The sequence below is a fragment of the Aythya ferina genome, assembly GCF_964211825.1.
Source record: "Aythya ferina genome assembly, chromosome: 5".
In the NCBI taxonomy this organism is placed as follows: domain Eukaryota; kingdom Metazoa; phylum Chordata; class Aves; order Anseriformes; family Anatidae; genus Aythya; species Aythya ferina.
Window position 1 is genome coordinate 48163080 of NC_140301.1, and position 25259 is coordinate 48188338.

Sequence of the window (25259 nt, forward strand, 5' to 3'; positions counted from 1 at the left end):
TGTGGGGTCCCTGTTCAAAGATCATTCAAACTGCAACAGGCACAGGAAATGCCTACCAGGATGATCAATAAAAATCTTAATTTACAAGAAAAGACTAACAGGCTTGGTTTGTTTAACCTAGCAAATCTAAAACTGAGAGGAGATGAAGTTACTTGCTGTAAAAACAGTATAGAGAACAGTAGAGAAAAACTATTTTAGTTAGAGAATAATGTTGGCACAAGAATAAATGTATATAAATTGGCTGTGAGTAAGTTTACCAAAAAAAGGTAAAAGCATTCCTGGCAATTGGAGCAGGGAGTTTTTGGAACAGCCTTCTGTTTGCAGCAGCAGGGCACAGACTGGGTCCTACAGGAAGGGCTTGCACGCTCTGATGGCTATGAGGATAAGGCAGGGAGCCTCCACGACTCCTGTTCAGTACCAGGTTCTCCACCAACTGAATACCCACATTCCTGATAATCATTAGCAGAAAGCGAGTGATAATATTGTCATGCTTGTGCAACATTATTACTTGATGCTTTTGTCCTAGGAAGAACTGCCTCTTAATTCCTTGGGTTACACTGAAGAAGCAGATGCAGAGAAATGTCCAATTAATGAAAACAAAGATTAAAAAGCAAAATTATGGCAAAATCCAGCTTCTTTCTGAAAGAAAACTAAGATGACAAAATTAATGGATTCTACTTGTCAAATCCATAAGTCTTGCCCCTTTTTTTAAAGGATCATTCACAGTCTTTTGGACACAGAAAGATGCACAATGAAATTTTTAAATGCACGTAGGACAAGTTATTTAATTAGCATTCACCTCAACAGAACCTAAAGCTTCAGTCCATCTAGTTAACTTTCAGTATGCCAGTACGTATCAATCTGGATCCTAGATAAGCAAGATACCTTTAAAATTTGGGCTATGCTGATAGCACAATAAAACCAGTAACTAAATTAAATACATGCTTTAATAAACCAGACATGAAAATATTATATTTTTATATAGTTCTTTTTCCTCTTGCATTTTCTAAGTGGCAAAGTTATTTTCATCAACTAAATGTTTTTAAAAAGAAAAACATTCAAATGAATTCTAATTTCCAAATGCAGCTTGACACAGTCTCCAAGTAAAATCTCCAATTAGCAAGTGTGCCATTATTAATTAATAAAATATCACTCATAATCTGAACAACGTGATACAATAAGCAATTGTACAAACCAATAATAAGCTTAAATAAACGTGTAGTGTAGTCACTGCAAGGGAGCCTTCCTTGCTGCAAATGGGCTTTCTCTCTCTGCAAATAAACCTGTCATCATGATTAACCAAACAGTCGATGGAAAACACTCATCTAGAAAAATAAACAGAGCAGAAATGGAAAAACCACTAAAATAACTAATTTCTGATTAGAACTAGCCAGTTAGATGAGTCTAATAAAGTCACTGCTTTTTAATTTGCTTTTAGGCAAATGAAAATCTGTGACATTCATTTTTTTTCCCCACAGAACTAACTTTTTAAAAATAAAAGCTATAATTGTCACCCATCATATGCCTCAGCAAGCCAGAGGTTTATCATAAAGTGCCAAACATACAATCTGAAATAACGACACACAAAAGAAGTTAAAGAAAAAAAAAGTAACAATATAAAGATCACTGTGATTTCCTCCATGTGACAAAAAATTCTGCTTAAGAGAGCTGGAGGTTTTCTTAAGGTTTAATCATCTTACTACTTCTCCACTACCCCTGGAAAATAAACAGTTGGCAATCCCAATAGTAGCACCACTTGAGGTTTCTTCCTTTGAGATCTCATTTGAGATCAAGAGGAACAACTTCATTGTCTCTGAGAAAAACATAGACTATAGGTGGCTGATGTTCTCAAAAGTCAAGAAATTTACTTCAAAGCAGAAAAATTACAACAGGAACATTGACCATATGTCCATTTGCCTTCTTGAGAGAGAATGCTGAACTCTCGGCACTGAACTCTCCTAACTGCAGAGAAAGAAATGATAAGTGGATGAAAACAAGAGTATCGAGAGAAGAAATGTTGCCAGCCTAACACACAAAAAACCATCAGAAACAACCAACACGTTGGTGATTTTGCAGCCTGTTGGGCTGCAAAAGACTTCAGACATGGAGATTTGAGTTCTACCAGATAAGATTTTCATACTGTATTTTTTTCTAGGTACATCTATTACAGGACTTCTCTGAAGAGCTTCTAAATTTGGACCTTGTTTAGCTAAAAATACCTCTCAGAGCTAAAAGTTTCTCTTCGCAAAAACAACAGCTATAACAAAACCTTATAAGAATATAAAAACCAAAGTGGACCGATTTTGCTTCTAGTAAGAAGAGCAGAGTGAGCAGCAGAACAGTGACATGCCACTTGCCCAATTCACTGATGACCTGTAGAAGCCCAACAAGCTAAAAGCTGCCAATGTACGATCAGATACAAAGCTATACAGATGTTGAAAATAATAATTAAAAAAAAAAAAATCTACAAAAGACAGAGAATTTACCATATTCCCAGTAAGTTTCACCATTCACTATTTTTCATAACAAGCCCCAGTCTAAGAGAGAATCAACTTTCCACAGTGGTATGCAAAAAGTCACAATAAAAGCATGCAATGTTTTTTAAAATTTTGAAAATGAAGAATTATGACTATGACTTGCAAAGCTTAATATGCAATGCATGCACACCAAATCCATATGCACTGTAATTTTAGCATCACAAAACTGCCCCTTGTTACATGCTACTTTTTGAGCCTATTTTGCATGTGTTAAGGTGGCTGCTATTTTCAAACAAATCTATCATATTTAAAGCTTAACCAGCGACTTGACAGTGTTGTACTATAATAATGAAACAGAAGTATTGGTGAGAGAAAACCAAGAGTTTTTTTTATGTGGACAAATAAGTAAAATTCTGTAGGTGATATTTCCCTTCTTCTGTGATAAAAATACACATGTAAATGGATTCCATGATCAATATAGATGTTTCATTTTTGATTCCATGCATCTTTTTGATTCCATGTGCTTTACACTTACATAGACTGAAATAGCACATTATCTGTAGAATACACTCTCCTATTTTCCTTTTAGCTGATAAATTTGTACTGAAACACATCCAAGTAATGGAAATATGACTTCACACAAGAAATCAAGTATCAGTTCCTTCTTTGGAAGGAGTATACGTGTTACCTGTTTGGTCATTGTGAGGAGCTATTTTCTGCAAGCACAGAAAAAACTCTGACACTATGCCTCAGTTTGAAATGAGCCATTCCATCAGAAATAAATGTAGCTCTGCATCTGCTGTGACAGAGATGGATGTGTTCTCATGCAGGGATTTTGAAGGGTGTCCATATTATAAGGCTTAAAAACAACTGGATTGACTACTAACACTTACAAGTAAAAATAATTTTCTCCAAATTAAATGCATTGTCTTTTTCAATCCAAAAGAATTATGTAACATACAAGTCATTTGTTTCCAATATGCAGAATTCAAAACTCATTAAAATGAGATGAGAAATAAAATTATTTTGAAGAATTAAGCGTTTGATTTTTTTTTTTTTTTCAAATACACATGAAACAGAGCTTTCTTGCAGCTCTGTATAGATTTACTTGTTTTTAACATGAGGACAGGTAGTAATACAGCTGATCCCTCGCTAAACCAAAGTGACTGAGGAACAAGTTGCTTACATGTCCCTTCCTGCTGCCCTCGCTTGCCTTGCTCAATCACCAGCACTGGGAGAAACACAGCTGGGTGTTTCGTGGCACTGCTGCAGGAAGCTCCCAGCCCCAGGCTGCTGCTCTCTCCCCTTCGCCCAGCCCCAGCATACCCCCTGCGGTATCCAATTGCCTCCCCTGCTGCAGCACACTTGTTGCTAGGAGAAAACCGACTGCTTAGCAACAGATTTTTGAAACAACAACTTTGGCTTTGTTACTCATTGAACTTTACATTGCCAGCGTGAAATAATGAACATGCGTGGTTGGTGGTGCATATGTGTATTTATAACCCCCGTGAAAACGCCTGACCCCTTCTAGCAGGAGCGTGTTTGCCTTTTTGTTCGTTACTGTTCACAGCCGGTAACACAGAGTTCCAAAATGGAAAGGGTTTTTTTGGGGTTTTATGTTGCCGATCAGTCTTATACTAAGATAGAAGCTCTCAAGGGACATTTTTTCATGTTAAAACAACACAATCTTGCAATGGTCTACTGTAGTTTTGATTTATGACTTATTTGAACATCTTAATCAGCTTATAAAAATACAGCATCCCTACCACAGTGTATCGTAAGCACTCATTTGACAATGGCAGGTGCACTGCAAGCAAGCAAGACACCCAACTGAGACTGAAAAAGCTAGTAGCTTCAGAACTTAGCCAATGCTTTATCTTGGTTTTTTTTGGGTTGGACATTAGGAGAAATTTCTTTGCTGGAAGGGTTGTGCAGCACTGAAACAGGCTGCCCAGGGCAGTGGTTGAGTCACCGTCCCTGGAGGTCTTCAAGAAATGCGTGGGTGGAGAACTTGGTAGCACGGTTGAGTGGTGGATTCAGCACTAGGTCAAAGGTTGGACCAGATGATCTTAGAGGCCTTTTCCAGGGTGAATGACTATGATTCTATCTCCATCTGAAAATTTCATATTACATATGCTATATCTACACACACAGCAAAAATGCAATGTCTCTCCCTTCAGCCACCAGATCGCTGTGGCTCAGGCCAGTACTGTACCACCACTGCTAACCAGGAGAAAGTTGAGTCCAGCCTTGGTCCGTAGACTGTGGCCTGTTCTGAATCTGCAGTGCTTGCCTTCTGGTGCCAATGGTTTATGTTTCCTGCCAGCTGTGATATGAGGAGGCAGCACGAAGCTCACGCACATTGTTGTCTCCCCAGCTCCCTCCATGCCGAGGCCTGGAGGCACTGCACATCCCCTCTTCTTCCTCCCAGCACCCAAAGCCACCCCGCGTCTCCTCACCTTCCTCACACTCGAGAAAAGAGGATTTCCCAGGTGCATGGTACCCTTCACATACACTCCTGCAATGAAAACAGCCTCTACAGCTCTGTACCCCACCTGTGTTAAGGATAATGGTGACCTGCATGGGACCCTCAGGATGTCACCAACAGCGCATGGAAGCAGCACAGGGAAAGCATTCATTCACACTGGGCCTGTCAGGAGCACACTGCTGCCAACAGCCCAACCCACAGGTAGCACAGCTACAGACAGGCTGTTTATGAAATGGACCCATCCACGGTGATTTCTCTAGCTCAGTGTATTCTTGGATGTCATTTATATGCTCACCCTTTTCACCCTCTAGACATTTTATAGATACAACTGCATGACCTCATTACGGTATGTTCCCTACTGAAATCCTAACATTTTATCAGTAGGCTCTGTGGTTCTACTTTGACATTGCCTGGTTTCAAAAGCAAGGCTAGGCTTACTTACTGCATCACCATGTTACCTACAGAGAGTTCTAGGTGCTACTTGTTACTGATAATATTAATTTCCCAAGTTTTGAGTGAAAGGGTGAAAAATAGAGAAAGTTTTGTTACTCAAGCCACAGGACTAACAAAAATGTTTTCAATTGCCAAAAGACAAAAAAAAAAAAAAAAAAAAAAAACAAAAAAAACCTTCCAAAAATGACACATGCAGAACAGGCTAGAAGAAAACCTTAGACAAAGACACTTGAAATGAGGAGCCTCAGAGTCAGCTCACTGAGTAAATGTTCAAGGATTTGAGCAAAAACTTGATATTTCACAAAAACTGGGGATGCTTCAGTGTCCTTTTTCCACTGCTTAGATTTTTTCTACTTCTGACATCACTAAGTTTTGAAAGCTTGCTCTCCATGTAAAATTATCAGTAATGGACAGATGGACATGAATTTCTTCACATTGGTCAACCATTGATCTCATTAAAGAAGAAAGAATATCAAGCAATGACATTTTAGAAGCTGTATTGCTTTTCTTCATTAATGAAAAGTCCTCTATAAAACCACAGTAAACATACAGGTGGTATGTGGCTTCTGGAGACAGTAATTAGAAAAATTGTATAAATATTCTAATTAAAAAAAAAAAAACAAAAATCAATCTAAAGTCAAGGGAATAACTCGTGTATCAAAAAGCAAACAGTTGCAAATCCAATACTAGGTTCTGTGGTTAAAAATTATAACTAATAGAACTGTCAGAATACTACCAAGTACACTGGAAACGATTGGCTAAATTGTCACTATTTTTAAGGCTAGTATTTGTAGCCCATTCCTGTTGTACATACTCAACTCTACAACCAGCACTTGTCTGAACTTTTGAGACAATGGAAGGACATCAGAATTAGTGATACTCTTCTGAAGTTTGTTTGTTTGTTTGTTTTTCATTTATGCATGTGTATTTCTCTCAAATATTCTGGCAAGTACTGTATTAAATATTCAGAGTCAGAACTGTGGTGTAAAAGATGACCAGCCCTTTTATTAGTAAAATAAAATAGAAATGCAAAGGTTAAAACACATTATTTACATTTTTCTTCGTTTTGCCCTTACCCAAAGAGAGCTTTGCACATAGCATTCTGTACATACGTATGTTATAACGAAGTCTATGGCTAATGTCACTGTTGCGAAAGTACTATGACACCACAGCAGCACATACTAGGCTGACATTACAATCATAGCTAGGAACAAGAGGTTAATTTTAATAAAGCAGAGCTCTTCACAAAGCTGACAGTCACTGGGAACCATTTTGTACTTTGGTCTAGTAAGAGAGACTATGAGGGCTACAGCAACACCCCCAGGGAACACACCATTTCCCCCCCAAAGCAGACGGGAGCTGCCATCTGCTCCTCATGTCCAGGGCACTGCCATGGGAAGGGGCATCCACATGGTGCTTCACAAAAAAGCTCCTGGCACAAGAGGGCACGCACCTCTTTTCTCATCCCTGGATCTTAAACAAAACACCGAAGTTGCAGGAACACCACAACACTGTTAGCCTGTCAGGACAACCACCGGCAGATCTGTCTTTAAAGGGAAGGATTTTTTCAGTATGGATGAAACCATACGCCCTCCCATCTGTGCACCATCGGGCAGGGATCAGAAGAGCCAAACTGTAATCACTGGCTAACAAAAGGCCTTTAACACTAAGAAAAAACAAAATAATATACTTGTTTTTATACTGGCCTTTCATCAAACCTCAAAAAGTTGAATATACTGAAAGACATCATCTTCTGAAAACTAGGAAAAAGCCTTTGGGGTTCCCCTCTAAAAAACATCAAAAGAGCACTATTTTGGGGGGAAAAAAAAAAAACAAAAAAAAAAAAACAAAAACACAGTAAAAGTAAACAAATCAAAAAAGAGTTAAAAATAATGTTAACATATTTCAACAAATCAGATTTTTCTAATACTGATCTGAAAGCAAACAGATAAAGAGCTTAATATGACTCACCTTTAATCTTTCAAGTCCATATAAACCTATCAGGTTTGCTCACAACTACCTTTTTGAGGATCATTGTTCATTTTTTACTTAGAACTTGCTAACAAAATATTTTCAATTTAATACCAGGTCTGAAAGGCCTTCCTAGGTCATTCATTTTGCTCTCCTGTCTCCAGTCTCAGATGTTTTTACTGGGCATTTTTCATGTTTACTGCATGTTTTAGGGATGTGAGGGAACCTGTGGAGCATGTTCTATTCTATGAACATCACCAGCCATAATGGAAGGGTAAATCTGTAGGCATACAGACCTTGTGGTTGACAACTCACAACATGATGTCCTGTGGTGGGTTTGGCCAGCTCCTGAGTGGTGGAGATGTAGCTCATATCAGCTAAAAACCCCCAGCTCCACAAGCACTCCCATGTTCAGTCTTGCTGTTGTATCTATATTTGTGAGCGACCTGTTTCTGTTATTCAAGGCCTGAAGGTCTCCAGGTCTCACCTGTGATTGAACTGAGGCCCTTTAACTGCTCTTCCCAAGTACAGGTGGGAAGTACATTGACTATCCTACGTTTTGATAATTTAGGCTTCATTAGCTCTTACTGGACTAGCAATGTCACTGCCTCTGTAAGATCTTCCTGAGTTCTCCTCCACCAGTAAGTGCTTCCAACCTTTCTATACATACTGTCAACACATTTCCGCTACTAATTTTACCTCTGACAAATATCACATTCCTGTTAAAGACTGAGGGGAAAATGAGTTTGATGTGGCTCTGGACTCTTTATAAATGGTTTTCCATCACTGCACTGACGGACACAGCACGTCAAATCACATGCTGCAGTCAGTTCACAGCTCGAAATCCATTTTCTGAACTGTACAGTCAGTGCACAAGGTTGGAATCTGCAGAGAAAAAAACTAAATGCTGTTTCTCCCTCAGTCCTTTCCTTTGGTTTACTATTGCCAGCTGACAAGGAGCTGAAATAGATTTGAATCCTGCTTCCAAGAGTGTCAGAATCTCATCCATTTGAGCCACTTTTCTAGTTCACTGGAGCACAGTTGGCAGGGAGAACACAAGAATGACAGAAAGGCACTCCCACACAAGGCTATGATTCGATCCGAACAAGCAAACTGGGAAGTTAATGCTCACCGAGCGCTGAACTGAAATTCCGAGTGGCAGCTTCCACTTTGAGGCTAAGAGCTACAGCAGCAGCGTGGGCTTGGTGGGCAGGTGGGAATGTGGGAGCTTAAGGCAACCACTGAGTGTGGGGAGATACAAACATTTCCTACCAGCTACTGGTTAAACATTCATGGATCCTACCTTAGGCAAAAATATTCAGATACAAGTGTTATATTAAATCAAATGCAATGCACGCTGCAGGAAGACTGCACCTACTAACAAAACTTCCTATGATTTTCTGAAGCTTAGGGTATAATTCTGAAGGCAGCAAGATGACTTTGGATGCCCAGGCTAAAGCTACATCATTTGTTTTCAACAGGGATCACCAGCTGTTCATGCTATCATATCACAATTTTAAAGGAAATTACGTTTGATGCATCAATTATTTTAATAGATCTGACAGCATTTCAGACTGTTTTAGACTTGACATCAAGAACAGATATTTCTGGCAACTGTAACCTCCCAACTTCTGGCTAGGCGTCCAATTAACATGACAAAGCATCATCACAGACTGCAGTAGTGTCATAGCATTTCATAGCCCTCCGGTAAATCTTCGGGTCTGTGACCCTCATAATGCCATCTGCTCCTATGCCATTATGGCTATGACTTTTCAAACAGTCATAAATTAAAATCCAGACAGAATCCCAAAGAAGCTATTGTCAGCTGTCAGGATGAACTGTAACACAGACCACAAAAAAAGTTGGAAATTGAAATGGGTCTTGATAGGGGTTTGCTTGCTCTTCTTTGAACATTTGTTACCACTTGGCAACATCTGCTTTAAGATATTACTTGCCCCCTCCCATTTAGAAAACAAAGGGCTTTGTTTTCAAGAGAGAAAATATACTTTTAAAACCACATCTTTGTTTCCAGTAACTTATTTAAAGGTACCAAAACCCTCTTTCTAGCAGAGGAATTTTAATTCAGAAACCAAGGCAAAAGCAGTCTGCTCTTTTTGTAGGTCAGCTTTACCTGGCCAGTAGGCAAATATTTTTCCCAAAGCACTACCTAACACAATTTTGGTCTGTGTAGATTTAGAGCTCTGAATCTATTTCCACATTGTGTATTCTACAGAACACACACTGAATCTGACCTTTTTTTCCCCACTTCCCATAGTCCTTTACTGATAAGGTCCTGCATTATACTTCTTTGAAACACTCACAATGCACTATTTTGTGTAAATATGTTATGCTGCAGTCATACAGCTAGGCAAACTAATATAAGAGAATACATTATGTTATTCTCTTGAATAATTTTTTAAATTTTAGCAGCTAGATCCATGATCACTGACCATAACAAAGCCTTGTTTGATTTTCTAATGACTGCCTTATGTTCCTACAGCAGAAAATTTAGAAATGCTAAGTCTCATGCATACTTCCTGATAGTTATAAAATACTTGAAAACACATAGCAGCCCTGGTAGTCTTTCATTTTGCCTCTATTTTCATATAACTTGTGGTATCCCAAATTTTATTATTATTATTAAAGATGATTTAGTCTTCTGTCCAGATGAAATTGGCAGAAGAACTTGGAAGTTATGAAGGAAAAGCTGAAAAACACATACAAACAACAATGACTTGGTAACCGTGACTTCCTTAACATATCAGTCTTAAATAGCAAGTTCAATGTGTGTGATTTAAACAGCGTATCAGTGGCTGAGGCTGCACTGAGCTTCAACAGATCTTTTACCAGCACCAGTGATTAGGAGGTGATCAGCGAAATACTACCTGGAGAAGACCTGATCTGAAACGTTACCTTCAGATATATCCATAAAAACCATTAATGGCCTTTTATGAAGTTTAGTTCCTGGGGTAATAGAGAAGCATTTAAAACTGTTGAGATTTTTCTTTATATTATACAGTAATAATTCAAGGTATTTAGAAAAATTATTGGAAGAATCAAGTGTCTACATCTTAGATACATATAAACTACACACTTAGATTGCAGGTTGGCAGAGCGCAGCTGTAATATACTGTTTTGTACAAAGCTTTTTTTAGTTTCCTGAGACACCAGTAAGTGCATTTTAAAACAATACAGACTATAAGACTACATTCAACCTCAGCATCTGGAAAACAATTAATATTTATAACCATTTTGACAAACTTAGGAATTGTCAAGGTATTAAACTGCCATCTCTAGCTTACCTCCCACTAATCACAGAGGGGAAGCACAGAGTTACGGATCGCCATGTCTTACAAAACTAAGGTAGGGTATTACCACTATGTAGGGAAAAGCTGTCCTGAGAAGTTTTACTCAAAATTATGCATGTTGCTTATAATGGTAAATACATGAACACACTAATAACATAACCCCAAAAGGAGATTCATAATATTAGTTCTTTGAATCCTGCTCATGAGCAACTAAGCAGAGTTATAGACATGCTCACCAGTTCACGTTAGAGGCTATAATATCCTCCAAGTTTCCCCAAAGGTCATAGAAAGAGACTTAGGTCTACTTTGCTCAAACCTAGGAAGGAGTCCAATTTGTAAGACAGGGGAGTGCATCAAAGCACAGACCTGCACAGAACATCTGGGGAAAACTAACAACCCATTAGAATGAAAGCAGCACTTCTTTTTCCTTCAGATCCCTAGAAACACAGACTTCACGTTTACTGCTGGTTTTAAGTTAGCTTTTCTTCAACTTTCCACCAAAATATAATGTAAGATAAAAACCAAAGATCTAAGGAAGTAGTTTGAGTTTATTGCCTCCACTATAACAAGTGTGCTGAGTTTAACTGAGCTCTCAAAACCAGATCAAATATTTATCGAGGTACTGATGCTACAGATAATTCTGAAACAGATTGCTATCCAGACAGCCATTTCCTTCATCAACTATCTCAGCTGCAATGATTTGGAAAATATTACATTCACCGAGCAAATCTGAGATAACATTGACAAAATCTTCCAGAAAAGAGGATAGCTGGGGGAAAGGGAGATGTAGGTAAATGGACCGATTCATTATTTAAGAGTATTAAAAGTTCTGCAATGAATTTGAGACAAAGGTCTCATTTGAACTGGCACGAGCTGAAATGGCTATCAAGGAGCTGCCACACATCCCTTCGCTTAAACTACATCTGAAGGCAGTAACTACCAAAAGATCATTTTCACTGATTAACAGTAGAGCTTGTTTTTGACTAAGAATAAATTATACGTACTTCAGAGCAAAATAGTCGGAAACAGGGTATTAACCACTCTAAGCTCTTATGAAAACAAATACTGTAACCATTTAAAAATATCTAGACTTTTACTAACTTTTTAAATCTGAAGTGATTTCAGTAAGTCTTCTATTACAGTAATAGTCAATCTGCCATGCCAAGTGTCTTAGTTGCCATACCATCTGCAGTTGCTCAGTGTGGCCAGGTACATTTTCACTTCTCTAAACTTGCTCAGATGCTTAAATATCCATGCTTAAAAATACAGAGAGCTGAAACTAGAAATGCAACTATGAGACCAAATACCAAATATTCCATTGAAGATTTCAATCAGCTATTGGCACAACAATGTAGAAGTATATAGTGTAGGAGACAAGATTTTAGCTGATGGAAAGTGCAAAGGAGGCACTTGGAGCTTACAGACTAGTTTTGTATGTTTCTGATTAACTAAAAAGCTCCTGTCTTTTTGCCCTCTATAACATCCATGCACATTAATACAGTGACTATCTAGTACCAAATGGAGCCTACAGGAAATCTGCAGAAGGGCTCCTTGTCAGGGAATACAGTGATAGGACAAGGAGTAATGGCTTTAAACTAAGAGAGGGTAGGTTTAGGTTAGATGTTAGGAGGAAACTCTTTACTCAGAGGGTGGTGAGGCATTGGCACAGGTTGCCCAGAGAAGCTGTGGATGCCCCATCCCTGGAGGTGTTCAAGGCCAGGCTGGATGGGGCTTTGGGCAACCTGGTATGGTGGGAGGTGTCCCTGCCCATGGGAGGGGGACTGGAACTGGGTGGTCTTTATGGTCCCTTCCAACCCAAACCATTCTGTGATTCTATACTATCGAAAAAAAAAAAAAAAAAAAGGTGCAGATCAACATTTCACTGCTGATTGAAAAAGCAATGATAAAAGCCCAAAACAACTTTGTCCCACTCATGATATATTTTCCCACTCATATCAGTTCAGCCATGCAGCTTACCATGACATAAGTGACATTAAAGGCATTAAAAGCTCTAAATCTGCTCTGTGTTTTGTGTGGTGAACTTGGATCAAAAGCACAGCGCATATGTTTACGTGCAGATGGCAGAGAACTTGAAAGGGTCTAGGTTTTAGACAGCATTGATCCTTGTGCTATTGCACATAGATAACTAGTTCAGGCAAATGAACTGCACGACAGAGCCTCTCATACATGTTTACCCAGCATCCAGGTTCAACATGGTCAGATTAATACGCCTTCAAATAGATGCCTGCAATGTTGACCTGACTTTTCAGTCGCTAACCAATTAAGCCAACACAAACTGAACCTCAGACCACTGTTTCACAACACCAAACGTACAGCACCAGTGCCAGTTTACCAAGATATCAGCTTGCATCTTTAGCGTTGACATTAATGTCGCATCACGTCATAGCAACAGCATGAAAAGATACTTTATGCTCTGCAGAAAACCGTATAAAAAAAGGCATCCGGACTTTTGCAATAGAAGGAAAGGAATTCTTTTTCAAAGCCAGCATAGAACCAAAAAAAAAAAAAAAGTGAAAGAGATCCAGATAATCAAAGTGTGAGAACTAGATTATCTCCATCCTGGAAAAGGACAGAAAAGATATACAAAATAAATTTTAAAAATGGCCAGCAAATTAATAGTGGAGCCATTTTTACTACAAAAAAGTAATATATATTTGTACATCAGAAAGAAAATGATTGTTTAGGTTTTCTTAAATTATATGCAACACCTTAGAACAAATGTTAAAGAAGGAAAGGTCAGCAGTGCAGTTAACAGGGAGAAGTGGAATAAAGCACAGTATGTGTTTATTACTGGTGAGACACTAAGCTAGCCTGATAGAGTATTTGATTACCTAGAGGAATTGCAGGCAAAATAAATGTTGTGGAACTAATTGTCTGATTTCAGTAAATTCACAGGAAGTTCAGGCTGGATGTGAGGAAAAGGTTTTTTGTGGAGGGGGTGGTCAGACACTGGGAGAGGCTCCCTAGGGCAATGGTCACAGTACTAAGCCTGCTGGAGTTCAAGAAGCGTTTGGACAATGCCCTCAGACACATGGTCTGATTTTTTGGGTGGTTCTGGGTGGAGCCAGCAGTTGGACTTGATGATCCTTGTGGATCCTTCCAATATCCTTCCAACTCAGGATCTTCTATGATTCCATGAAAGTTTCAATATAGCAGGGTACTGGAAAAGGAGCCAAACTAGAAGTGGTATGGAATATAAGAATGAGTTAAGAACCAGCTTGCTACTGGAGATGGATGAGTAGACTTCAAGGTTTGGGCTCAAGCCCTATCTTAGTTTAATTTATGGTCTTAGCACATACATATCAAGAGTGCTGATGAAATTTGGTTGCAACGAAGTTAAAGCACAGGAGCAGGTTATCCAGTGGCTTTCAGTAAGGAGCTCCTGCAGTCCATCACTCTGGGCGCACTTGTTTCTTAAAAGACCAGTCATCCATTTCCTAAATTTAGTAAGAGAAGACAGCAGTCACTTTTATTCAGAGAAAACACTGGTGTTATTTTAGTGAGAAAAGAGACTGCTGCAGTACCTAAGGTGACCAGTATGTTTCCTATGCCCTACTGAGAAATCAGGAGTTGGCAGCTTTCTGATGAGCAGTAGCTGCTCCTAACTTTCTTCATACTGTTTGTTACTTCTCGTCCAAAACATATACTCTAGTATGAAGAATAATGGAAAAATAACAATCAAATGTTAGAAAGAAATACAGTTTTCAGAGTCAGATGAAATATGCTTCAGATTTTCCCATGGAGTTAAAACTCAATGAAATAATTGTTTTCTCCTATTAGTTTGATCACTTGTGGTAAAAATATCCTAACAACAACAAAAAAATAGCCTGGCACTACATTTAAATGCCTATTATTTAACTGAACCTAAAACCAGGAGGCTAATAGAAAATGCAGTCTATGTTTAAAGAAAACTAATTATGAGAAGTTGTATTATCATTTTCATACCTAAGTTGGTTGAATGACTCCAAAGTGCAAGGTTCACCTCATCTTTAAACTGTATAAGCATGAGCAGGAGAAGAACTGCTAAATACAGCACTGACTAGCAGGAAAATAGAGCTTCAGTAAATGGAAAAGGTCTTCAAATAAAATTTAAAATGAGATGACTTGGAGAGATAAAGAGATAAAAAGACTGTTCCAGACTGAGGATTTGCAGAGAAAACTCTACCAGTGTAGACAACTTATCTGTGCAATGCAGCTGCTTGACATAACCCTGGCAATAAATAAATAAATAAATAAAGGTTGAGGGACAGTTGCTTCCAGATCTCTATTTTTTTCATTTTTATTTTTACTGAGGTAGGCCAGTTTCTGCTTGATGAGGATGAAATAAAGCACCATTTTTACAAACATGTAGTTTTAGCTCCCAGTCAGAACAAAATGATTTTTTTTTAATTGATTAATAATTGATTAATTAATAATTGATTATTTTTTTAATCAATTATAATTGATTGGGTAACTTCTGGACTTACGTGAAGTTTGTCTTGACTATGGCTTATTGCAAAACAAGCCAAGACTCTGAGACGGATGTAAAGCAAAAAGCAAAAGATAATTTCATCCGCCCACTGGAAACGCACCTGAGAACTGCAGAAGATTTATAGCCGAATGCACGCACTGGTAACTCCTGTGCAACTTGACAGTAATACTTTACTGTAAGAGACTTGGCTAAAGAGCTAGGTCCCAGGTACTTGGCTTCAGCGCTGCAAGCTCCTCATACGCATTTACCAACTATGCTTGGTATTTGAAAATACACCTCAAGTGTTTTGTCTCATTCTGGTTGCTGTTTGTGGTAGCATTTAATTGTACTTCACTAGTATTCAAAGTTACATGGCACATTAAAAAAGAAAAGAACACGGGTAAATGACTTCATGTTTCAAATGTTTGCCTGTAGTTGATGAGTTCTTACCTAAAAAATTCTTCAACAACCTTTCTCAGGAAAAAAGAAAATAATATCCTTTTCATTCTCTTTTTAAAGTTAAGGAGAGCTGCTGTCTCCACGCTGTCCCATATCCTCTGGGGGTTTTATTTTGGGGGCAATATGACGTATTAATTATACGAAATTTGATTATTAGGTGCCAGATGTTGCCTAGAAGCAAAAGCCCTTCGAGACTACAGGGAAGACAGCGATGCATACCAGGTGCCACACAGCTTCTTCACAGAATTTCTAGGTTGGAAGAGACCTCAAGATCATCGAGTCCAACCTCTGACCTAACGCTAACAGTCCCCACTAAACCATATCCCTAAGCTCTACATCTAAACGTCTTTTGAAGACTTCCACCACTTCCCTGGGCAGCCTGTTCCAATGTCTAACAACCCTTTCAGTGAAGAAGTTCTTCCTAACATCTAACCTAAAACTCCCCTGGCTCAACTTAAGCCCATTCCCCCTCGTCCTGTCACCAGGCACGTGGGAGAACAGGCCAACCCCCACCTCGCTACAGCCTCCCTTGAGGTACCTAAAAAGAGCGATAAGGTCACCCCTGAGCCTCCTCTTCTCCAGGCTGAACAAGCCCAGCTCCCTCAGCTGCTCCTCGTAGGACTTGTTCTCCAGGCCCCTCACCAGCTTCGTCGCCCTTCTCTGCACCCGCTCAAGCACCTCGATGTCCTTCTTGTAGCGAGGGGCCCAAAACTGAACACAGTACTCGAGGTGCGGCCTCACCAGAGCTGAGTACAGGGGGACGATCACCTCCCTAGCCCTGCTGGTCACACTGTTCCTGATACAAGCCAGGATGCCGTTGGCCTTCTTGGCCACCTGAGCACACTGCTGGCTCATATTCAGCCAACTTGCTGGGCAAGTTCTTAGCTCCAGCTATAAAGTAGTATTTTAATAAATTCAATAAGCACAAAAATGCCCAGGGAAGCAAAATAATCATAATTAGCCCAGCACATTCTTCAGCAGAATGACCTAATTTAGAAAGTGTTTTGCAAAGCAGTTCTCATATCAAAAGGTAATTACATACACAAAAAATGAAAACTGTATTTCTGAGGTCTGTGCAAAAAGGGACTATCAAGTACACGTGAAAAAGGATGTAACAGACTAGAGAATAGTAGGGTAAAGCACACATTTTCAAAATTCTTCCAGACATCCACTTGTTTCCATTTTATTCTTTGTTTAACCAGGAAAAACTTAAATATCAAGAGCAACTATTAGCACCTCACTGACATAAGGGCTCCTGAATTACTAGAGACTACTGATATTTTCATTCTATTACACTAGTCTTGCTCGGTAGTATTTTTCCACATGTAAAAATCTGTATTGCTTTTCCCCTACCTCCATCCTCTTTTATGTTATCAGTAATGCAGCAAAAGGCATGGAAGAAAGAGTAAATTGCACTGGACATCAACAACGTCCTGCTGCTTGTATTCTGAAAATTGAAAACAAACCTCAAAATCTACCAAGTGGAGAGAAGCAACTCTGGAGTGATACTGCACACTGTAGACAGACCTCCTGCAACAGCAAATTGTGATGAGTTATCTGATGGGTGGAATTTTATCAGTTTCACACAATGCAACAAAAACACTGGAATGATTCGTGACCTGCCAACTAAAGAGGAGCTACTCTAGCCAAAGCATCCCTTACTCCTGCCAGGGTGTACCACTAATTATTTTTCCGTTTGTTAAAAATGGGAACAAATACAAATGATAAAACGGCCTCTGGTAAGCTGTGTCTGAATTGATAAAACATGGAAAAATCTACCACAGAGATAACATGAAAACAGACAAAAAGAAAAAGCTACAGCTGAGTGTACCAGGCAAAAATCTCTACTGTAAGAAAAATAAGGAAAGACAGGGGGGATAGAGAGGGAGAGAAACTAAAAAGAGAAAGATAACCACTTTTTAATTCAGGAAGAAACCACCTTTGAAATAAAAATCTTGGGAAAGTTCATTAAAAATAGATCTAAAAAACACTTAAAGATTTACAGAGTGTTAATTAACCCTTACCAATTTCTACTAGATTTCCATAAATACTATATGGCCCATCTTACTCCAGTTCTTTCAGTACAACAGTGCATGCTGTACAAAATTACATTATCTTTGCATCTTCAGGTTGTCTAAACTAAACAACTGATTCAAGCCAAGTGCAGTATTCCTCTTTAAATGGCTGTCAGCTGAGGACAGCACAGACACCTCTCAAGTTGGAACTTGATGAAAAGCCCTTACAGAGCTCACTCTCAGATGGTGAAAAGCATCTAAGTGTGGAGGTATTTTCTTGTTGGAATATCCAACTCCTGCTACAGCTGCTGTAAACCATCTGGAGTTAACACCAGGTAAGGTGAAAAGAAAGTTCTGTTGTCTTTTATGAATCAAGACCTACGTGTATGTTTTATCAGCCTTGAAGCACCACTTTCAGGACAACAGTTCCCAGGATGAGCACAGACATTTTGGATGGCAAACCCACAGTATTTTACTAACAAATCTAACAACTGATTGCCATTATTTCTTAATTCTTCAAACACTACGTGCATAAGGATGCAGCTGAAAAGCAAATCAAATGAACACTAAGATTTACCATTAGCATTTAGCTCTACAGTAATCAGTTACAACACAAAACACCCACAGGGATCAGTATAATGTCCTTGGGACAAGTCTATGTGGTCTAACCCAACAATTTTTATAATATAATAGCCTTACATTGAAAATCAAATGACTGAGTGAACATTTCCCAAATGAGGTCCTTGTTAGGAAAGGAAGAATAAATACTAGAGAATACTGCCTCACTGAAGGGAAGAAAAAAAAAGTTAATTTGGGTGATAGCGTTCAGTTTTTCTGTTCTTGAGTTCCCCTGATCCATTCAGATAGGGTCTGAACTCACATCTCTACCATCTTCTCAGCTTTTCCTTTCTTTCAGTCAACACAGACTCACAAACATATACTATCCATACCTGCTGCTCGGCTTCTTTCTGGCAAAGTATTTTTTGGATTGGAAAATGAATATAGGTAGAAATTAAAAACAATATACTTGTAAATGAGAGGTAAGGTACATGTAGTTAGTCTAAAGAAGCTTTAAGAGATCTGACTTACATATAATTACAGAAATCTTTAACAGATATCTAACAGTGTGGAGTGGAAAATGTAATTATTTAAGATAACGATTTTTGAAAACTTATTTCTGCTTGAGTAATTTTGGACAAGTAATTTCACCCTTTCTGTTTCAGTTTTATGCTCTTAGAAGCTAAGCTACTAATAGGATTAACTGACAAGTATTATAATGAATTACTTAATATTAAAAAAAATACTAGAGTCTTCTAGGATTATAATGATATTCAGATGCCAGAGAAACTATTTCACGTAAAAGCTGCATTTAGCTAAGGATTTTTCAGCCTGAGAGAGAATATGTAGATTTGTTTCCTGGACAATGAGTTGAAATATTCATTGCCTTTTCAGGCATTACTGAATGATGGCCTGTTTCAGGACTTTTCAGACGTCATCAGTAAGGGCGACTTTCCACAACAGCACTCTGACTGTAGGAGATAAAAGACTGTTTATTCTTTTTTCACAAGGGAGGAAAACAATGACAAAAGCAGGAAGGCAGCAGTAATGCAGAAATCTGGAGGTGATGATAAAGAGCAGGGAGAATAGAGAAAGTTGTTCAAAGAAATCCATTCTGGCCAAAATCGGGCAGGTGACAACCAAGTACATGCGACATTCAACAGAAGTGTGAAACATCATTTTTCAATTTTATCATTAAACATAACATTTCAAATTTCAGTGGATTAGATAAAAAGTGGTTTGAAACCCAGAACACAAACATAAGTATTTCAAATCTTTGGAATGCAACTTTGCATTGTTTTCCCAGAGCACATTCATTATACAACCCCTAAAAACAAGAAGGGAGGCTGCATTTGTTCAAATGCATTGCTGCTACACTCTGTGAAGTACGCTAATTGGTATCGACATGCTACTGCTTCAGTGTTGACATCTTGCAAGAGTTAGATCTAGTTCAATAGCAAGATGGTAAAACCCCAGGCTTGGAGAAAATTTCAATTAATGACAAATGGTAGAAAATTGGAACTGAGAACAAGGTAAATCTAAAAATGAAAACTGTTTAACAGAATACAGCGAATGAACGTACGGATCTAAACATTAACTGCATTGGGAATAATTCAGATGCAGAAGCAACTCAAGAGAATTTTAACACTTCTCTTTGAAGGAACTTATTGCTGTTATTCAATTGATTGAACTAGAAACACAGTTTCGAAGGGACTGAAATAGGAGCATGAACACAAACACACTGCCCTCTGCAGTCAGGTTTCTGATAGAATCTCTCACACTTTATGTAATGTAATGTAACCACAATCGGTCCAGTTTCCCAAGAAGTTTGAGTGAACAAGGATGGAATACAGCTAAATAGATTTTCCTTTATTCTTGGATCACATACCCAATATTTCATGTGATGCTGTTTTAGGCATTTCACTAACAAGGCAAATATTAGCAGGAGTTAACCTCTCCTACCAAACCCTCTCATTTATCATTACTGTTTTCTTGGTGAGCAGACATTTTACACCACTCTTAACTGCTCCAATTTTCACACCGTTGCTCAGTTCTCCAGTTTTTCTTTATTCCAGTAATTCTTATTTCTACTCCAGGTACTTCCCTCTTTTCCTAGAGGCTTGTTTCTAATTGACGGACAGTATTTTATTTTTTACAGGCAATGTGATCTCTTATAAGATAATCTTACTTTTTTTTTTTTTTTTTAAAAAAAAAAGAAACAATTCAAGATATTTTATGTAGGCTATAGATTAATAACTCCTGAAATTCCCTGAATTAAGTCAAACTTCTGAAATTGCAAAGCACTGATAACAATTTTTGAAATGCTATTAAGGGACGTAAAAGACAGTAGCCAATAAGCCAAGCTAATCATAAAACTAAAAAAAAAAAAAACAAAAACACACAAACCAACAAACTATCCTTAACAAACTAGTAAACAGCTTTATTTATGTGACAAACATTGACCAATTCTAAGAACCTATGCGTATTCATGTTTTCAGGTGACAACTGAGATTGCTCAGTTCTTTGGGGGCATGTTGGGAGGGATGGAGAAACCAGCACTTAACTCTCATCTTGCAGAAGGATTAATCTAGTCAGAATTAGAATACTATGCTGTAGGAAAATTGCTATATTCCGCAAATGAGATTATATCAATTAAAACATCCTTCTAGCACTTTATGATGGAGCTTTTTCAGCAGACTATGTTTGGGAGTAAGTAGTAAACAGAGTTTTGGTCAAAAAAAGTTGTACTGAAAGACAGTAAAGATTCAAAATTTAAAATAATCTTTGGATGTTAAATTATCAGCCTTCTTAGCAGAATGACATATCTTTAAAAAGAGATTACAAAAGAGAAATCATACCTATTAGCAACAAGCTGTTATTGTTCTTCTCTGTGCAGCTACACACAGCATCTCAAATCAAGATCCACATTAACACCGGGAAATTTTAACTTCAAATTAGACTGAGCTACAAATGTTACTCATTCTAAAATTGAAATTAAAAGAAAAAAAATAAATAAAAATTCATTTCAAGTTTCGCTATTTCCAGTATTTGATTTGAAGACATCAGGACGGATACGTATGTTACAAGTTAGAATTTGTGTCATCCTTACATCTTATTTCCTTCTTGTTGAATTTTATAAATAAACTTATTGTGACTTATGTTTGATATTTGCCAAAAAAAAAAAAGAGACAGACCAAACAACAGAAAACAACAAAACAAATTCAACAAAGCTTATTAAATAAAAATAAGCTTTAAAGCAGCATGCTGAAACAGTAGCATTTTATTTTGCTTTTTAAGCATTACTAGAAAGCCATATCAAATCATTTTAAAATATCTAATTAATCATATAAAATACACATTTCTTTTTCCACAGAACTATGATTCCTAAACTGATGGTCATCTTATAATAGTTGTATTCAGAATCCTAAGTTAAAGTTTCAGCTGTTATTTTAGAGTCTAGTACCTCCACAGCACTGCTACTATAGCTTGCCTGCTAGTAAGATTACATCTTTTTATTATAAATAGGTGAATAGACAAAATCAAAGTGTTGAGATGTACAGGTACTCATCTAGACTCACAAACAAGAGTAAACACTGTAAACATGCTCCTAAAAATATTTTTGCAATTGTCAAAAGATGAGATGAATACAAATTCCTGTACTTTTCCCTTTATCAAATTACACTGACTAGTATTTTTAATAGTGTTCATCTCCAATGTTTGTATTTAAGCAGCATAAGTCTTTCAGCATATATTTAAAATAATAACTTAATACAGAAAAAGTTCTAGAGAAATTGAGAAAGATTCTTAAAAGCAAAATTTTAAATTATGAGAATGCTTAGAAAAGACTGGCCAATCCAATGAAATGGATTTCTTCCAGCTTCCACACAGCCATCTCAAACTGAAAAGGTCATAAACATAGAATCCAGACTGGAAACGCAGTATTTTTCATCTCTCAGGACTCTCATATTAGCTCATTTCTCAGTTATTCTGAAGAGAATTGGGTGTTTACAGACTATTTATTAAGGGGAGGAGGAGCAAAAGAAACCCAGAAAAACATAAGCCTTCATTTTCACTGAACTGCACTGGTTGACTGCCAGCTTTCTTCAGAAAAATTAACCTTTCAGCATTTGTCAGTAGGCTCAAATATCTTGAAATGCTGAAAAGGTGAAACAAAAAACTTTTCTTGTGCTGTCTTCCTGTCTGATCTTTTGTCTCATGTTTCCCTCAGGGATGCACAAGAAATCTCTCTGAATAATTCATAAGCACCTAGGCAGAAACCAGCTTATCCTACTAAACAAAAAGGTTGGGCAGAAGAAGCTGACTGCTGCTGTTCTACTTTGCTCTATCCTAAAGAAAAGAACACCAGAATGAGAAAGAAATTTTCCAATATAGTAAGGACAGTATATATAAAATATGTGTGTGTGTATAATTATATAAAAATATGTATACATTTATTTACTGGGGAAGGCACCTTTGTTATTAGAGCTCCACATTTCTTCGAGGGCAAAACTGATTATCTGTCTTCCAAAAATCAAAGAAAACACATAGCATTAATTAATAGGTATTAACATGTAATTAATCAATGTGCAGAATTCCGCTTTCAGTCAGGAATTAGTTATTAGAATGACTGATATTTCATCTAGACTACGGTATCTAACTCTTCTCCTGCCACGATCCACCTTTATTTCCCAATGGCTCTGAGTATTAGGCAGATGCGAATAAATTCTTTTCCTGAATTCTGTTAGGATTGAAATACTTATTGCCTCCAGATCCTTTTCATGCCCAACAGGCAGAGAAGAGAATAAAAAGCCACAAAAGATTGTTTTCAAATGTACCTTGCTAATAAGAAAATGGATCCAAGAGAAATCTAAAACTCATAAGCTATGGAGCAGCCATACAAGTTCTTTAAGATTGCAGAATCCAGTACCACAAATTGCAATGAAATAATTCATTAACATGGACTCAAGACTTACCAGCCTCTGCATGCTTTTCACATGTGTAGGACTAATAGATAAGGCCTCTTCATACCAGCGTTTGGCTTCATCAATATTTCCACGAAGTTCAGCCACCTGACCTCTCATGTAGAGAACATAGTGTGACATCGGAAAGAGATTAGCTGCTTCCTGGGTACACGCTGTGGCCTCAGCAGGCTTCCCAATCCCTATGTACACTTCAGCTGTGGAAGGAAAGAGTGAGAACCAATGAATCCTGTATCATTGTACCATGAGCAGATGTTTTAACAAGCTCTCTGTGTTTGCATATTGTTTCAATCCAGGTAAAGGTCATTTTCCTCAAGAAACGTTACAGCTTAGGAGAAACTATTGCATAAATTATTTTAAATGGCTGCTTTAAACAGCAGAAAACTCTTTACAGTTTCTTTTAAACTCTCTCGTTATTTTTAACCAACGTCTGTGATGTTTTATCTTATTTTTAAACATGAGTATTCCAGTGCTATTTAAGAACAGCAAGCCCAACACAAAGCAGCAGAGATCCTTACAGTAGGTAAGAACTAATTACAGACTTTTCTGCTTCTGTACATCACTCAGCAAGAAGTAGCAATTCCTCCAATTACCAATTACCAATGGTTACATGTCAAGTCTGGTTCAAAGTTTCCTGTTTCAAAGCAAAATCCTTTTTTAAAAAAATACAACGTAGTTGATGAGAAATGTTTCCTAGTTAAGTTTTCAGAACATGTGAAATGCTTCTTCAACACTCTGATTTGACAGAACTTGGTTCATATCGCCAAGTTTTAATTTTCTAAGACATCCTCCAGAAGCCATCTAAGAACATTTAATTTTGTAGCTTTAAAAAAAGGTACAATCAGTTCTCATGAAAGCATTGAGTAGCCTGAAAACTGTCTAAATCACACTGACTACAGGAAAAAAAAAAAAAAAAAAAAAAAAAAAAAAAAAAAGGTTAATTCAGTAAGTAATTAACAACTAACAATGGAAAAAGTATTTGCCTTCAAGCAGCTCTTACAGCACTCTTCAACACTGCACATTTCACTACCCTGCTGAATTACGATAATCTCTTGCTAAAAGAGTGGGAGGAGAGGAGTAAAGAGATTAAATGCAAGGAAAAGGATACTGTAGTTTCTGGGTTGAGGTGTACATTTCTTTTACCTTAGTATAGATCCCAGAAAAATTGAGCCTTAAAATTGTATAATTGCATTCTATTGGATCACACTGCACAAAAAGAAGTCTTAAAGATTAAGGTTTAAATCAAAATGCTTCATCAGAACAGCAAAGCAACCTACCCCTCTTCAGGTCATGCTTCTCTCATTGTTGAGTACAGAGCACCCACCTTGCTTAAAAGGCTCTGAGATAAGGATCTCACACCAGAGCAGTGGATTTTGAATTGTACCTAAACTCTGAACGGGATCCATGTTGAGTGCCTTTAAAAGAGCTTTCCTAAGAGATAATCATATCAAGCAGTCTTGATAATATCTATAACCAGCCAACTTCAGTACACCAGAGTATGTAAATCTTAACCTACTTATATTTCTTGCTATTATTAGTGTATATATATATAAATATACACCTTGTTATTATTTAATATTCATAATCATGACTTTTTTTTTCCCCCTTTTGAGACCTGATCCTACTGATGGGAGATGAAACATTTTTACCAGATGAACATTCTTTTTTTGCTGCTTGGATGACTCAGTGACTTCACAGAACACATTCCACCTAGCATAAATAGTATGCTCATGAGGACATACAGATTAATGCAGTATATTTTCACAAGCAAGCTAATAAAATGCTTTTTGATAGAAAAATCTCACCCTCTCTGAAGAACTAACACATAAAATTACAGATCCAGCAACAGAATAACCTCACCTACTCAGAGATAGCAATATATAACTGAAGAATAGCAAGCCTGGTAAATAGTAAAGGTATAAAATTTTGAAATCAAAACATAAAGTTGGAAGAAATTAAGTACTTCTAGAATTCTACTTTTCTACTGTTGGTAGACTCAAAAAAAAAAAAAAAAGGAAGTTTTAGCCAGAGCTTTAGAGCCAGGCATGCAGAAGAAAATGTGAGTTGTACTAGGAGTTCA

General features: G+C 37.6%; 1 protein-coding gene across 4 annotated transcripts in view; it reads right to left on the reverse strand.

Moving 5' to 3' along the window:
• The window catches only part of TTC7B (tetratricopeptide repeat domain 7B), a 135990-nt gene that overhangs the window by 5619 nt on the left and 105112 nt on the right, over positions 1-25259 (reverse strand). For all 4 annotated transcript variants that reach the window (XM_084522757.1, XM_084522758.1, XM_084522755.1 and 1 more), the window contains one exon: positions 23174-23376. In XM_084522757.1, coding sequence (XP_084378883.1) covers positions 23174-23376 — 203 coding nt within the window. The remainder of the gene's footprint in view (positions 1-23173; positions 23377-25259) is intronic.